Source organism: Schistocerca piceifrons, chromosome 5, assembly GCF_021461385.2.
Source record: "Schistocerca piceifrons isolate TAMUIC-IGC-003096 chromosome 5, iqSchPice1.1, whole genome shotgun sequence".
In the NCBI taxonomy this organism is placed as follows: Eukaryota; Metazoa; Arthropoda; class Insecta; order Orthoptera; family Acrididae; genus Schistocerca; species Schistocerca piceifrons.
In genome coordinates, this window is record NC_060142.1 from 22,229,534 (window position 1) to 22,246,964 (window position 17,431).

The window sequence follows — 17,431 nt, forward strand, 5'->3', positions numbered from 1 at the left end:
TGATGGCAGTGACGGCAGTGATGGCAGTGATGGAGCAGCTGGTCAGTTGGTCAGGTATGGTTTAGCTGGAGTTATGATGCTGTGAGATTGTAGTGCAGTGCTGCATAACCACGAGGGGCTCAGACTCGTTTCGATGTAGTGAACACTCAGTCTGGTGCGCCCACCTCTGCTATATTGTGACTTAGGGAGCTGTGAGAAGTTATACTACTAAGAAGGCAGTTAGTAGACTTTGTGTATAGAACTGTTTATAAAACGGATGTGCCAGGGGTGCTTCTAGTGTACATATCCTCATGCAATGATTTATGATTACATCCAGTGTATCCTGAGATCCCAGCCGAGTTCCGTATTCTAACTCACCCTACAGCCCTCTTTTCAGTGCACAGAAGACAGCCCACGACCACCAGACCTTCTGCCAAGTAAGTTATTTGACTCGCATTCTTGCAGTCCTCTCAGTTCCTCTCAGGACTTGTCAGTGGGACACGTCATCATTACTACTGTGCTTCTCCCCTTGCTACCTGCAGTGGTCGTTCACTGTAGCACAGGAATACAGTATCCCTTTGTCCAAGGGCTTTCTTGTATCTCGTTTAAACTATTGTCAGGTCTGTGAACTTCTATGGCTTCTGTTTCACAGTAGGAACCTAAGTGTCAGCAAATTTTATTGTGCGATTGGCTTCAGACAGCGTTTGCTCTGCAGTAGCTTGTTTCCTCATCTGGCCCAACCTGTAATAATGTTAGTATTCAATTATCCTGGATCTGATGGGTTCTCCAGTCATTACAGTACAGACTTTCCCACATATACTCTGTATGTGATACATTCCCAACATTGTAAGTGGGCCTCTTTTGCTGATCTGTAGCACTCTTCTATTTTCTTGGTCATATCGTAAATTTATACCACGTTTGCGAAAGATACGGCCCATTATATGCACCACCCTGGGAATGTACGGGACAAACGCCACACTTGACAAGAATAACGCCTCGTGGTAAACGGATCCTGATGTCCCGTTCTGCAGCGATGGGTCGTTGCAAGTAACAAAGCGAGGGCAACAGCTATAATGGGAAAAGCCCTCAGGCGTTGGTGTGACAGATACAGAAAATCTGTGGCCGCGAGATTGACTGTAGTACACCACCAGCAATAGGGCGTTAACCTTTGACAGGCACTCGATCCAGCTAAACTTCAGGAAAATTGTTAAACAAACGTTGGCAGAATGTCCTGAGATTGAAGCTAACAGGCAATACATTAACAAGTGGCCATGAAACTATCAACAAGTTCGTAATACCATATCAACAATCGACCAAATTATCGGATGTGATTGCAGCCTTACGAGTTGGCGATGGTGCCCCAAGCACCAAGTGAGGTAATCTGGGGTCGTTGTCGAACCTGTCCAGAGTTTGATGCACTCTGTGCTCGGCCAGCTGCCACGAGGGCAGGGTCGAGGCCGTTCATGGTGCCAGCACATAGTGCCATTGGCGAGACAGCCCGGAGCTTCGTGCACACTGTGCCCTGTCATTCGTCACGTGGTCGGGTTTGGTAGAAACGTGCAGCTCGTCAGGCGCGCTCACCTGGTGTCGTTGATGAGGCTGTCCAGAGCGTCACGAAGGCTGTGCTCCGTCAGCTGGCCCACGGTCAGGGTGAGGGCGACGCCGCGGCGGCTCATGGCGGCGGCGTTGTGGCGCTGGTCGGACCTGACGGGCACCACCAGCAGGGGCACCCCCGCCCACACCGCCTCCTGCAGGCCCAGCTGCCCGCCGTGCGTGATGAACGCCACCGTCTTGGGGTGGTCTGCCACACAAGTACAGTCACAGGGTATCATCGTCTCTCACTCTTGACTCGAAGGTGCCGAATACCGTCGACATGGGTACTAAAATTTCAGTGCTAGACTCAAGTGATATTTGTGATAGACACTATCGAGACTGAGAACAAAGTGCGCGTATTGAAAAGGATGTAAGACTGCAAACGCATTATTTTTCCCTACTGTTCAATCATGACATAAAAGAAGCAGTGACGGGAATAAAAGAGAATTTCGAAAGTGTGTCTAACTGAGGATGAAAAAATAACAATACGACTAGCTGATAACATTGCTATCATCAGTGAAAGTCAAGTTGAGCTACAGGACTTGGGAATCGACTGGATAGGTTAATGAATGTAAGTACAGGTTGAGAGAAAATGAAGAAAGAGAAAGAAATGAGGAGTAGTAGAAACAAGATTATCAGTGGTAGACTTCACATCTACTTATGGGACCATGAAGTACAAGAAGTGAAGGGATTCTGCTACATTAGAAGCAAAATAACGTGATGTATGGAGCAAGGAGGACATAGAAAACTGGCTAGAAAAGCAAAAAGGGAATTATTGGTTGAAAAAATATATTAGTAACAAGCATTGGCCTTAATTTAAAGATGAAATTACCCATCTGATGGGCAGGTATGTGCCTACTGCCAATGCGCCTCTTCATCAGATGATTTCTACGAAACAGAACCACCCCTCAGTCACATTATTGTAAAATTAAACCCAACGAAATCTAAACAGGAATGAAAAAAGTCTTCTGCCATGAGCAGTGAAACTGAGGTAGGCATCATGAACTCTACTTCAAGATTACTCGTACTACTCCAAACATAGGTTAACGTAATTTATAAAATTTACCAAAGTAATGCTGCCTAGTTGAAAAACAGATGACATTCAAGATAACGACATATTTATTTCCAGAAGACATGAGACACAGAGCAGCAAAACATGTCTGTTATATTCATGCACCTCTTTAATAAAATTAAGTGTGTACAGATGCACAGTTGACAAAATTGCGAAGAGGGTGGAAAAGCGACTCTGCTTCTCACTTTAATTGTGAATTATGCGCTATTACTGTAACTAATTCATTATAGCTGATAATACCAAAGCTAGAACCATATATTTAAATTAGTGATTCCTGCTTTTGTAAGAGCACAGTACAGTTGGTGAAATTCACCTTCAAGATTCCTATTGCCGCTGCTCCGAACTGCTCACCACGTGCATGTAGATTTCTAGAATGTGGTCATCAGTGAGCCTCTGCGTCGGCTCCATTGTGGGTCTCCATTTCTTACTCTCGTCCGAATCCACCTCCTTGTTCAAGGCCACTGCAAGAATCCACTCTCCAACACTCCTCTCTCCTTCACATCCAACACACCAATAATAGTATCCTCACACTCCTCTCAAATCCGTAAAATACTCCACATGGGGCACGCACCAAGAGCTAAAAATCGCGTCGAAAACGGTACGGCATTCATGTACCAGTCCCGGACGTCTGTGTGTACCAAGCTGCTTCCCTCCAGAAGACGTGCAAAATTTGTTCCTCCAATCCTAACACATCTCACGTCGTTGAACAGGCAGCCACCACTATGCTTTCTGACATCACAGCCAGCGTCACAATGAAAACGCTGCTGCTCTCCCACTAAGGAAGTAGCACAGCTTGGGTGCCTAAGTCACCCCAAAAAAACGCAACAGCTGTCCCGGCGACATAGTATTGGGAATCGTGCAGTGCTGACCCATTTCGGCCACTGAGGCGAAATGTTTCCACAAACCTAGGTGATACTGATATTACAGGAAGGTCCACAGAAGGCATCACGAAAACACCCAAAGAATCGGAGGAATGTACTCTCCTTGGTCGAGAACAGGTGTCCGGGTGTCGGGCCGTCGTGAGTCTGCGAAAGCAGTTGTGAAACTTTGTATTACTGGCCTCTGGTATAATGTAACATAGCCTGCTACAAAAGTGAAAGGAAAGGCGAATCCAAAGGATCTGCAGTATTTCAATATTTCTGAGAATGTATTCCTGGAATACAACATTGTGTGGTAGTGAAGAATGGACTGTGGGAAAACTTGAAAAAGAAAAGAATCGAAGCGTTTGTTATGTAGTGATATTGAAAGATGTTGAAACTTAGGAGGACCAGTAAGAAGTGGGAGGTTCTCTTCAGAATCCACGAAGAGAGCACTATTTGGAAAACACTGACAAGGAGAAGGGGTAGGATGATCGGACATGTGTTAAGACAACACAGAGTAACTTTCATAGTACTAGATAAGCTGTAGAGGGTAAAAACAGCAGTGGGAGAAAGATATTGGAATTAACGCAACAAGTAATTGAGGATGTATGTTGCCAGTGCCACGCTGAGATGAAGAGGGTGGCACAGGAGATATGTGGGGGAGCGGCACCAAACCAATCAGAAGACTGGTGATTCGAAAAACAACCACTACTAAACATTTTATCGACAGTGTCTTAAGGGAAGTATCCCTACCAATAGTGTCTCAAACTAAAGATTACTTCTTTACAGACATTTTAGATTTCTTTTCACTGTTACAGGACACACGATATATCCCTCCTGCTTTTATGCCATCCAAGTTTTGGAAAAATATTTACATCTCAAATTAAACAAAAAGTAATCCAATGTTTACTTCTGTCAAATTTTTACTACCGTGACGTAGCTCAACACGGCACTTGTAGAGCTAGCTGGAAATGCTAGGGTAAGATATGCCTGCAACATTCGCAGTTTGATCACATCAGTACTTCCTAAACGTAGCTTCGATGCGACTGGATAAGCAATATGATTTTCGCATGCAGTGTCATTATGGATACAGAAGGAATCTTAGCTGTACTTTGCATAACATCAAATATTTCTTCATATACTTGTCCGTTTCATCCATACGACTAATAGAACCTACCACCCTGTAACATACATCGTGCCTGAAACCACCCTGCATTCAAGAGGAGATTGGAGCTGTCCCTCTTGTCATCGCCATAGCTTCTCTTTATGCTTACTGCGGCTGCTTTCCTTCTGTCAAAAATGGAACCAGTCTCCTTGTCGCACTACACACAATCTATGCTTTTCTCAGCCATATCTATTTCTGTGTTGTTTTCTCCATTTCATCCGCCAATCTTATACTATTATTTCTCGCCCTTCGTCTGACCTGTCAACTCTCCAGCATTTATCTCTTCTGCATTGTTACCTCACATATCTGTTAGACATTGCTGCTCATATTCCACACGAAAGTAATCAGGAAGTAAAACAGAAATTTCTTAGATCCCACATACACGTTATTGTACATACTGTTACTGCCGTTACAATTAATTATCATTTAGACTATAAGTTGCTAATTTACTGTACATATTTGATATTGACTTATCAAGGACACCTGCTTAGATGTGGGAGAGAAAGCTGGCGTGCAATAGTACTCCCAGGTGAGATAATTAGTAACAAGACTTACTGAGAATACAAGCCGCAATATAGAAGTTGTGCCAAGTCTGCATGAACAGTACGAAGTTTTACGAACTTGACGTCCTGATTCTGTTGAACGAGTGGCGCACTTTGGCCGCCGAGTCATCCAGTGCCGTATGGCGTCAGCTGGATATGGTGAGTGTATTCATTCCCTTACCAGCTCTTATAAGCTTTCCAGATCTTGCGGTAATTTTTTACGTTCGTCTAGCTTATCAATTGGCTTCACGGAAGTAAGTGTACCCTATTCCAGTCGTTGCACCACAGAAAAGTCTCTGGAAGTACCACAGATTCAATTCTGGTCCTCCACATGACACCCAGTGCTAGCCTACGCTCGTGTGATTCAAAGTTGGAAGTGTGGAAATTGAGCCCTGTAACTCTGTCATCCTTTAATGAAACACCATCCAGAATAATGAATTAGGAATTAAACGACTGTGAAATGAAACAAGAAATACAATGAATTATGTTAGAGAAAACAATCGCCAAGCCATGAAAATATTATCCTAGGAAAATTTCGGACATCTGATAAAAGTGTCTGGAGTAAGATTCTAATAATCGCGCAAACGGTTCAACTGGAAACGTGACGTTGTACCACGATTACCATGATGTTAGGAGATAGTAGTAAAGAAGAAAATGCATTGAACCTATAGTCGGAATTGAAAGGAAGCTGATCACTGAATCTGGCAGCACACCAACGACTCTTGTCACTGGCTAAGTGCAAATCAGCCAGAAATCTCTCCAAGTCCCTTGGTACACCTGCGGTAGTGGTGGACGTTAGTGGTCAAGACTCTCAGAGGTGAAGCTATGACAGCTTTCTATGGAGGAGAAGTAAGAAGAAGTTTTGTTATTAGTGTCTGCTAAAGGAAAATCTCGCGTTCCACATTTTTTACCTTTATTCTACTCGCATTGGCTGCACAGTTAAAATGGCTCTGAGCACTATGGGACTTAACTTCTAAGGTCATCAGTCCCCTAGAACTTAGAACAACTTAAACCTAACTAACCTAAGGACATCACACACATCCATGCCCGAGGCAGAATTCGAACCTGCGACCGTAGCGGTCGCGCGGTTCCAGACTGTAGCGCCTAGAACCGCATGGCCACCCTGGCCGGCGGCTGCACAGTGAATCTTCCAAATGTCAACGGGTAAAAGCGTTTCTTACGCAGTAAACCAGTAACATGTGATCTACCATTCAACAATGAACAAAGACGCCTCTCTCTGTGGCTAAGGAGGCTGCTGCTAGCTGCACAATCGCGTTTCTCTGTCTGACCTCCAGTTCATTCACATTAGCCAACCCTGGCAGTTCTTAGGTAGCATAAAATTTGGTTTTCGTGAAGTCAGTTTGCGCAACATCTCACGCCTGTAAAATATTTTGCAGATAGCTTCTGTAGCATCTGGCACCTCCCACAAAACACAGCTTTCTACGTTTTGTGCACAATAGTTCCTTCTTGGCAGTTGCCAAAAACGGCATTTCTTTCCATTCCACTTCTTGGCTGTAATAACGGTCACGGTATGGTGCCTGGCGCCACCCACAGAAGATATTGTCTGTGTTTGCCAGTGTTGCTTTGGCACCCAACAGCGGCACTGCAAAAGACTGTCCAGTGGTCTGCGAGCCAACTGACGTGCGTACCTCCCAGCTCTCCCTCCAGAGAACAGACAACTGCTCCTAGGGTAGCGCCCTACTTGACTCCACAACTCCGCCGCCTCATCCCAATCTGCTTTCAACAACCACTTATTTATATAAGGCATCAAAATTCGAATAAAATAGTAAATGAATTGTGAGTTAGATTAGTCAGCTACCGGCAATCACTATTACTGTTAAGGATCGCATTTCTCAGTGTATATTAATTATTCCAACTATGATTTTACATACATCATGAGACTGTTTATGGAAAAAAGCGCTGCATAACGCCAGACATATTAATTGTTGAGCTATGGAATGTATATTACGATTTTACTGTGTAATGGAAAGGTGAAAATAGTTTCATGCAAATCACACTATTAAATGCTTAGACATACAGAGGTTGGACTAAAATGTTGAAATACCGAAAACAAAACACATTACCCGGTCAAATACAGTGTGACAGAACCGTTAACATTCGAAACAGATTCCAGTCGTCTCAGAGTGGGTAAATACGGGTTCTGTATACTTTTCAGGGGAATCTTATACGATTCTTCCCTCAAAATTGTGGCATATTCAGGTGACGATAATGGATGTATCTGTTGACTCAGTGGCCAGGAGAGAGGTGACAGTTCGCGCTTGAGCTCGCGAAACACAGTCCTGGACGATGCAAGCCGTATGAACAGGTCTCAGTTGTCTTGGAACACAGCATCAGCATTGGGGAACGAATGTTGTCCATTGGACATTCCTTATGAGTAATGTGACCTTGCGGGGTATCCGTGGAGCCCATAGAATACCACGATATTGATGTCCAACTCGTCATCGAACTGCTACCCCCATTCTCATGTTCCATTCTTGTGACGTAAACTCGGCCATAAGCTGAAAACAGCGTGCAACAAGACAAATCTGACCAAACGAATTGCTTGCATAGGTCCATAGGCCATGTCTTATGGCTTCAGAACCAAATTTTCGTATTACAGTCGCATGCATCTCTGATCTGTGGTTTTGGAATAGGAGCTCGCCCTGCAATTCGATGCTTATGGAGCGCCCTTGATGTTATTTTGGTGCTGACAGGGTTCGCGAGTGCGGCGTCCAGTTCTCCAGTCCCTTAATTTTTTGTCGAGCTCCCCCTCAGTGAGTGTCTGTCACGATCACCCAGCTTGCACTTTCGTCCGTTTTGTGACACAGTGGATGACGTTTTTTTCGCCTTTCCCTGTATGCGGTATTAATCTTCGTAAGATGCTTTTTGAAGTAACAAACACTCCAGCTATCTTGGTCAAGGAAATACACACCATAGAGCACGGATAATTCGCTCGTATTCAGTTTCTCTTAGGTTCGACGTAATGCACTCACAGCTGCACAGAACACTGTTCTGATCATGGTTGACACATTGGACAGGTGTCATTCATAGTGACATACAACATAGCAATCGGAAGGCTTCACTATCATCTGCATTTATGTTGTAGGATGCGTTTCTCGCGATGTTTCCATGTTCCCTCACCACTGTCGCAGCCAGCTGCAGCTCCACACCTCATCTCACCTGCTCCTACCGTTAGACTGTCTTCTGGACTGTCACGAACGGTCCTACAAACCCTGATGTTCCCATCCAAATTTTACAACGCGCTTATGCTTTCTGGTTAAGGGTTCTGCTTGTACCACTGTCAGTTCCACCAACTGCTTCGCTCCCACGAATGGGAAGAACAACTTATTGTGCACAAAGCTGTCAAAATATACTGTACATATATGCTCCTCTCGCGAGATGTATATAGGAGGAAGCACCGTAAACTGACTCTTGTAGGGAAGTTCACTTTCGGAATATCAGTAGTAAACCACACCGTGACGCGGAATGCCTTTCTCGCAGCAGACGCCAATGGAATTGGACTAGCTTCTCAGAGACGCTTTCGGGCTTACTAAATGAATCCACGTGGATTTTTGTGGGTCTCTACCTTCTCTATCAATGTTGCTTTGTTAGTATCATATACTGGGGAGAAACATTTGAACACTAATAACACTCAGTTTCGGTAACTTTTGCGTGTCACACCATTACTCCTATGAGGGTGCTAGGATTTTATTACCCAAAAGCAGTTTTCCTGCAAACTGAGTTTTATATGTATGAAGTTTGGTTTAAATATACCCACATAGTTCACAGCTACGTAGCAACATACACACATAACATATGCACAGATAAGGCAAAACATAATGACCACAGCCCACCGTGAGGTTGATGCCTGCTGGTGGTAATGTGGGAACGTGACGCAGTAAGGAAACAATGATAGCGGAAGAGAGACGAATGGGCAAGCATTACATCAAAGATACGAGCGACAAATGCGGAAATCCAGTTATATAAGCGGTTTTGTCAGAGGACACATTGTTGTGGCGCTACGGCTGGAAACGAGTATATCTGAAATGGCGAAGCTGGTCGCCTGATGTACTTCTGTCGTGAGCATCTATGGAAGGTGGTTGAAGTATGGTGAAATAACGAGTAGGCTGGACGACCACGTCTCATCACAAAAGATAGATTTCCGAAGATCCCCCACCGTGTAATCCAGGACAGGCAGCGATCTGTGGCAGATCTGGCGACAGGGTACATTGCTAGTGCAGGCACAAGTGTTGCAGAACGCACCCTTCAAAGACCATTGTTGAACATGGAACTCCACATCACACGACTCTTAACTTGTTCCTGTGTCGATCCATCGACATTGTCAGTTATGATTTCAGTAAGCATCATTGACTTTTCACCGTAGATCAATAGACACGTGTCACCTGGCGAATGAATCGCATTTCTTGTTACACGAGATCGATGATTGGGTCCTGACAGGCCGTTGCCCAGGTGAATGGCTGCGAGAAACGTGCACAGTGTCACATGTGCTGTGAGTCTGGTGAGGGCAGAATTGCGCCGTGGGATTCATTGAGTTGGGGATCCATGAGATGCGTGGTGACAACTGAAGGCATCGAGACAGCAGTGAACTACCTGCAGACCTGCTGTAGTCTTTCGTTATGATGATCACTTCTTCTAGTAGGATAACTGTTCGTGTTGCAAGGTCGGTATTGTGCTACACTGATTTGAGGGGGATTATAAAGAACTGATATTGACCTCTTGTCAGCAAATGTACCTGATCGTTACCCACTGGAACACATACCGTGTACGAGCTGTGTGCCTGTAAACCACCAACCATTGCTTTACCTGTGCTTACACATCTGCTGCTACACGTCCATGGAGTGCTGTCCAGGACTTGTATAATCCATATCAAGCAGAACCGCGGTCACAATGTGTTCGCTCATCGATATATGTTCGTCGATTTTTAAACAGAACTTGTAAGCCAGGCTGCTCTGGACTGACAGGCACCTGTTGGCACAGATGGACAGCGGTGAGAAACCATCTGATGCTGAAAACTGGGTCCTACCTGTAGTATCATAAGGAGATCGCGTCGCCACACCGAAGCTGGCAATGCAGATGGGTGCGACAGATAGCAGCGAGTGTGTAGCGATGTATGGCAAGTGCTGCTGAGGAGCATGCCTCCTATCTTAGCAAAGCCGCGCCCTCACACTGAAGTCAATATAGTGCCGAGCTAGCAAGAACGCTGCCCAGTTCGAGATGTGAGCTAAATCAATCAACATCATCGTCTACAAAGAAGAAGTGGTTAAAGCTTCAGATGAACTTGTAGTGATGGTAATGGCGAATATTGTAGAACAGTTTGTTAATGAGTGGATCAAGTGATGGTTTAGTAGTTTCTTACAGTTGTAAATTATGCAGTACTCTTGTGGCAGACAAGTGTGTTAAAGTTAAGTAAATCTTTTATTTACTTGTGTAATAAAGTGATCTAACATTTCACGTGTTCTAGTGTGACGACCATTGCCCTAGAGAAATCAGAGAACCCACAGTTGTGTCAGGACGAATGTAGTTCAAAATGGTTCAAATGGCTCTGAGCACTTAACTTCTGAGGTAATCAGTCCCCTAGAACTCAGGACTACTTAAACCTAACTAACGTAAGGACATCACACACATTCATGCCCGAGGCAGGATTCGAACTTGGCACCGTAGCGGTCGCGCGGTTCTGGACTGTAGCGCCTAGAACCGCTCGGCCACTGCAGCCGGCACGAATGTAGTTCTACCTGGTCACAACAGTATCCTATACAACTGTACAGCCCCGACCCGACGCCCGTGAGCAGGGGCGGCACTCACTGAGGACGTCGTTCTGCGGCAGCCAGCCGGAAGTGTGAACGTTGGGCGGCAGCGGCGGCAGCAGCGTGTGGTCGGCCCTCCAGAGCACCTGCTGCGGCAGCGACGCGAACGCCCGCAGTATTCCGCGCAGCTGATCCCGGGGCAGGCTGTCCACGCGCAGCAGCGTGCCCATGCTGAAGTACACCACGCCGCGCTCGCTCGAGTCGAACAACTGCTGCAGCTCCTGTCACCACCACGAACAGTAGTCCAACACTGAGGCTGCACCAACCACACCCCACGTAACGAAGATACAAGAATTATTTACATTAGCATTGTTTCTCTTGAGACACATGACGGGATATAATCTCGAAACTTTCTGTTTACCTGGAAATGAGGCGCCGAAAATTTCGAGAATTTGTTACTCTTTCGCGACACATTCAGTTACAGGCAGCTGTTCTAAGAGTCCAAGTACATGAAAGGGACGCAGTAACTGGGAATGAAGTGTGAAAGGGTCGCAGGCTATCTCAAATGTTTCTGTACAGCAGCCAGGGGTTAAAGAGAGAAAACAACCAACCAGGAATATGGAAACATTACTAAAGTTCAGATAGGAGAAGTAAAACCTTTCAGGTTTGCCGATGAAATCGTAATTCTGTCAGAGATTGCAAAGCACTTGCAAGATTAGTTCAGTGGAACACAAATGGCCTGAAAAGAGATTAGAAGATGGATGGCAGCAAAAGTTAAACAAGAGTGTAAGAGTGTAGTTCAACTAAATCAGGTGGTGTTGACGAAATCAGATTCGGAAATGGGTCACTAAAACTAGTAGATCATTTTTGTTTTGTGGAAGAAAACTACCTAAAAATGAGACATGTACAGACATTACAATACGTAACCTGAAAAACTTTCCTCAGAATATATAACACATTTACGATAATATATTACATAAAAGTGAATGACGAACAGCGAAGAAGGGTGACATAGTTCTCTGGAAGCATTTGTCTCCAGTGTCGTCTTGTGCTGGAATGAAACATAGACAACTTTTGAAACTGAATCGAGATACAGGGGAAAAGACCTTTACGGCAAAAACTGAATAGTAGAACCTGTGTTGAGGTACAATGAAATAAATAATTTGATTATGTAGAGACGAGAAATGGGCGAAGAATTTTAGGAGACCAACACTCCACTACAGTAAATACGCTCATATGGTGTAAGTGGTAGTAGATACACAGATATGAAGAAATTTACTCAGGATGGACTAGCATGGTCAGCTGCATTAAACTAGTCTTCGAAACTGATGACCCAGACAACAACAACTTTGTTACAACTATTAGAGGCACCAAACGCAAGAAGCTCATCCGAAGAGTTACGAGTAAGTGATAGACGGTATTAACATGCTACATAAGAGTCATAGCAAGAATATTTCCAACAAATTTGATGAACGTGAAATAGTTATGGTTAAGGCTAAAACACTCGATACAAGAGCTCTACACAAACATTTGACTACAAAGAACAAAAGGGTCTCAAACATCCACATTCGTTTAATGGAACTAGTCCAAGGATGTTGCGAATATGCAGATTGTTACACTAGCACCCTAAAAGAGAATTCAGGGGAGTTAAAACATCAAAATTAATGGTAACTCGTGCATCAGTAAAAAGGAAAATGGGTGAATTCTGGAGTAAAAGTTCCACACTCAGATCTTAACGGAATATTTACCTGGGAATTCTGGTCTTCCGTAAATTCCATGAACGGAACTCAACTCTTGAGTTCAGTCTATCACAGTTCAGTCCGGCGTTGATACTGAAGACAATTGACAGAATGTCGAAATACTAAATTCTACCTTACGCACTCACAAATAAGAGACAATGAACAATTCTTTCCACTGAAACATAGTTAAGCCTTCTTAAATTTAACTCTGCAGAAGAACCTGTCGAATCCATACAACGCTATAGACTACTCTCGTACTTAGCTCATATTCCTCAAGAGTATCTCAGGCACGGAAAACATTGGTATGACTGGAAAAGAGTGCAAGTCTCCTCTCTCCGAAGTAAGATATGTTAACGCATGTACAGGAATTCAGTGTAGTATCAAAAGCTTTCGTACGTTCTACGACCCTTGAGTACGTTGCACGCTTGGCTTTACAGTATTCTTGAAGGAGAGGATACGTCTCTCAGAGAATCATTAACGCTTCATTTTCTTTTTCTTCTTTTTCCTCGTACGATTCCTTGAAAATAGTATATGCTGGTAAAAATTTCATCTTCGGAGATGGCTGAAAGGGCTTCGAAACTGTACCACCTTATACATTTCCCACAGATATACTATCATTTAAAGTATCTTCAAAAATATTTGGAAGAATTTATGACTCATACCACATAGTACATAGTGAATGATCACAACAAATGAAAGTACATTCTGTTTTTTGTTCCCAAAGAAAAGCATCATAACTGCTAATGTTCGCAGTATACATACTTCTGTCTCGCGTTCTTCGGCCGCCGTTGGTTTGATGATTTTGCTCACGTTTCCCCAGCACAAGTGGCTGGCGTTCTCAAGGCTCATCGCCCACAGCTGGTGGTGGACTGACCATGAATGGCAGGTGAAACTTTAACAATTCCAGCTACTTGTGCTGGAAAAACTTTAGAAAAACATCAAACAAACGTCGGCCGAAGAACCCGAGACAAAAACCAACAAGCAGCTTGTCAACAAGTGGTCACTAAACGCTTAAGAATTTTGTTCTTACTATACATAACTGATTTATCATGTAGTATCAGCATCGCTATCACACCCACGTTGACGGTATTATTGTGGGCTGGGAAGAATCGTCGCTGGAAGGTCATAAGGGAACGCAGTGCTGCTCAGATTGTATTCTTGCTTAGTGAGCTAAATGTCAGTTCTCTTTGAATGTGCATAAATGGAATATAACGTCCATATCAAAGAGAAAGATCCAGAGAGCGTATTATCACATCTACAATGGTAAGATTCCAGAGCCCGTCTCGTCATTTCAATAATCAGGGTTAACACTACGATGCATAATGACATGTGACGAGTACGTACAACCAGTATGAAGAATGAAGAATGAAAGAATTAGGTTCATTGGAAAACTTGTGAGGAAGTGTGGTGCGTCTGTTAAATGGAGGACATAGGGGTTGTTGACGTCAGGAACTCTGTATGTGTACTCCAAAGTCTGGAATCTTAAGCAAGTAGTTACGACAGCCCACAAGAGTACCGCATAGCAGATGGTGGAGTGAGACATTCTGGCCATGGACTCCAATGTTTCGGGTCTTCAACAAATAGTCACACAGCACCCGTCAAATTAATTCATAAATTCAGTGGCTGCACACAAAAACACAAAGCAGATATCAGGAAACTATCTGGGGTCTCTCTGGGAGAAGAAAATTGCTCTAACGAAACAGGAAGAGATAGTTCGGTTTGGCACATATGGTGACATGAATCCGCTGTTGTTATATTGGTTTTGAGTCTTAAAACTGATTTGAAGGATCTCTACATGAGAATTTATTCCGTACAAGCCTCTTCATCTCTGCATATATGCTGTGAGCTCCTTCCATACGAAACTACTTACCGTAACTCAGCCTTCGTCATACTCTATAGGTTTTACCGCACCCACCTATACCTCCATTACCAAAGTGACGACGTCTCCACGCCTCAGGATGCGTGTACAGGGCTGTGCTGGTGCGAGCCCAGTGTTTTGGGTCCCCCATCCCACCTTGTCACCGCCAAGATCAACCTCATCCCCCTCACCGACCCCTCTAGACCAATTGCGTTACACATAAATGGAGAACTGCTATCTTGCTGGCTGGAGAAGAGATAAGGTTTTTATTTAGAATCTTTATCGATATAATTTATTGCCCAATTTATTACCCTTATTTGTATAAATGGCTCTGAGCACTATGGGACTCAACTGCTGTGGTCATCAGTCCCCTAGAACTTAGAACTACTTAAACCTAACTAACCTAAGGACATCACACACATCCATGCCCGAGGCAGGATTCGAACCTGCGACCGTAGCAGCAGCGCGGCTCTGGACTGGAGCGCCTAGAACCGCACGACCACCGCGGCCGGCCTTTATTTGTATAATTTGTTTCCCAGTTACGTGGACTGTTAACGCGTTGGTTGAGTATGGTGCAAATGTAGGATAGATATCACTATAATTTATTACTTCGCTCTTACACAATACCCCTCCTCCTCTCACCCCCACCCCTCACCTGTACCCTAAAGGGCCAGTTACTTTGTAGGTTGCCTCACTTGAATATGCAAGAAACTTTTTTAAATAAAGTACGCTACATAACAAGTACGCTGCCGAGATGTGGTTCGTTTTTTATTGAAATTACACTCTTGCTAATTTACAAACTGCTCTGTGGAGATTTAGCAACGCACACTTTTGCTATGTAAAAATTACACTGTGTAAATGTAGGGAATTATTTGTTTTAAGCCAAGTACAATTTTGCTATTTAACAACCATATTGATAGGTTGCAGGCTTAATTACGTTTAAACTTATTACAGTGATAATACCAAACTTCATGTTTAAGAACTACCATAGGTGCTTTTTATGTGGTCGTGGGGTTACACTAAATGTAGTAGGAAGGAAGAGTACGATTGCAACCTTTTTATTATACGAATATTCACTGGGTCTTACCTGCCACTCGCGACCAGCGAGTGTACGCACTGGCAGGACTGTCCTCTCCCATGCTGTGGTCATTACGAGTGATGCTATGTGTTGGCAGTGCAAGTGTTGCAGGAGGTGTTGAGCCCATCACAGTTCACACCACACCACTTGCAACCAGATCACGACACACATACCGTTCGGCAGAGTTTGTGAGGCATCACGACACAGTCATCGGGAGATATGACATCGTAGGAAATCACGCACCAAGTGATGTAGAATGCGATGCGATTATTGTCTTGTTACAGTGTGGCTTTACATAATGAGGATGGCGTTACGTTTTGAGTTTACTTAAACACTGTACAGTCTACAGCAGTTTCCTAACAAGCTGAGATATAACACCTACCAGTATCGACTCTAATTTCTCGTTGTGGTCATTTTGCAACTCGCATGTTGGATAAAGATATACGTTGCCGAACCCTTCCTGGAACGTTCTCCCTTTTTTTCAACAGTAAACCTCAGCGTGACGTACAATGCTTCTCACATATCAGTGGAGATCCTTTAACCTCTCAATATTGCTCTCGTGGTGATTAAATCACTAGCAGTGCACGCCGTAGAGCCACAGAAGACACAATGGACAAGAGGTTTTCAGAAGTTCACGTAAGTCGATTCGGCAGGCATCTAGACAATTTAATGTACCCCAGCGCCTTCGACTGTATGGCTACAAAGTGCAAATTCTACAACATCTGATGCCGAACGACAAACCATGCTGACAACTATTTGCTACAGAAATGCTGCAGCGTATTGAAATGAATGCCAGCTCCTTGCAAATATGTTTATTCTAAGATAGAGCAATCTTTCATGCATCAAGAACGGTTAATCGGCATAAGGTTCCTATTGTGTTCTTGCAACGTCCACACACTGTTATCGAACATGTTTGTGACAGGCCTAAACTGAACATCTGGTGTGCATTAAGGCACGACAGGATTGTTGGACCGTTCTTCTTTGCAGGAAACACACTGAATGGACATGGTGGAACATTCTGCATATCTTCAGATTACGACTTTCGTCCCAACGTCTTCTTTCGTCTCCGCAATATTGATAAACCGCTAATGGAAAGTACTGCATACGAAATTTCCCATTCGCTAGATCAGACCCACTGTTTAGCCACCACGTTCCTTCGACGTTACCACAATAGAGCTTTTCTTGTGGGAATTCGTGAACAACTGTATGTATGAGACAAAAGTGGACGACATTCCTATGTTAAGGTACTGTATCACTGATGCGAATGCAACAGTGACCAAGGACATGAAACGAGGAATATGGCAAGAAATTTAACATAAACTCAGCATATTTTGTGCTACAAATCATACATATGTTAAAGTTTACTGCTGATTATTAAATAAATTCTTTGAGATGCTCTAGCATACAGTGCACTTTCATTATCATAAGTACTGTTGGTTTTTTCCTGCGTCTGCGAAATTTGGGAAGTTTAAAAGTACACTCTGTATTGTAGCTTGATAGTCACTTTCATCATCGCACAGTAAAGTGATTCCTACTGCAAAACTGTATGTACAAGGCCTCTTCGGGAAGTATGTTCCGATCAGTCACGAAATGGAAACCACTGTGAAAATCTGATGTATTTTGCGCAGACGTGTTGGGTAGAGTCTCTACCATGGCTGTCGATCGCGACACGTTGCTCTTTCCAATGCTGAGCGCTCAATGAAGACGTAAAAATGCCTACAGAATAGTGTCTCCCGCCAAATATGAGGGCCTGGTGAGACATTACGCCTGATTTCGTGCA

The 17,431-nt window shown here is 43.9% G+C and overlaps 1 protein-coding gene across 1 annotated transcript in view; it reads right to left on the minus strand.

Annotated features, from left to right (window-relative positions):
- LOC124798603 (UDP-glucosyltransferase 2-like) overlaps positions 1-17,431 on the minus strand; it is a 109,062-nt gene that overhangs the window by 9,981 nt on the left and 81,650 nt on the right. The window contains exons 5-6 of the mRNA XM_047262076.1: positions 11,035-11,257; positions 1,561-1,780 (exon numbers count right to left, since the gene is read on the minus strand). Coding sequence (XP_047118032.1) covers positions 1,561-1,780; positions 11,035-11,257 — 443 coding nt within the window. The remainder of the gene's footprint in view (positions 1-1,560; positions 1,781-11,034; positions 11,258-17,431) is intronic.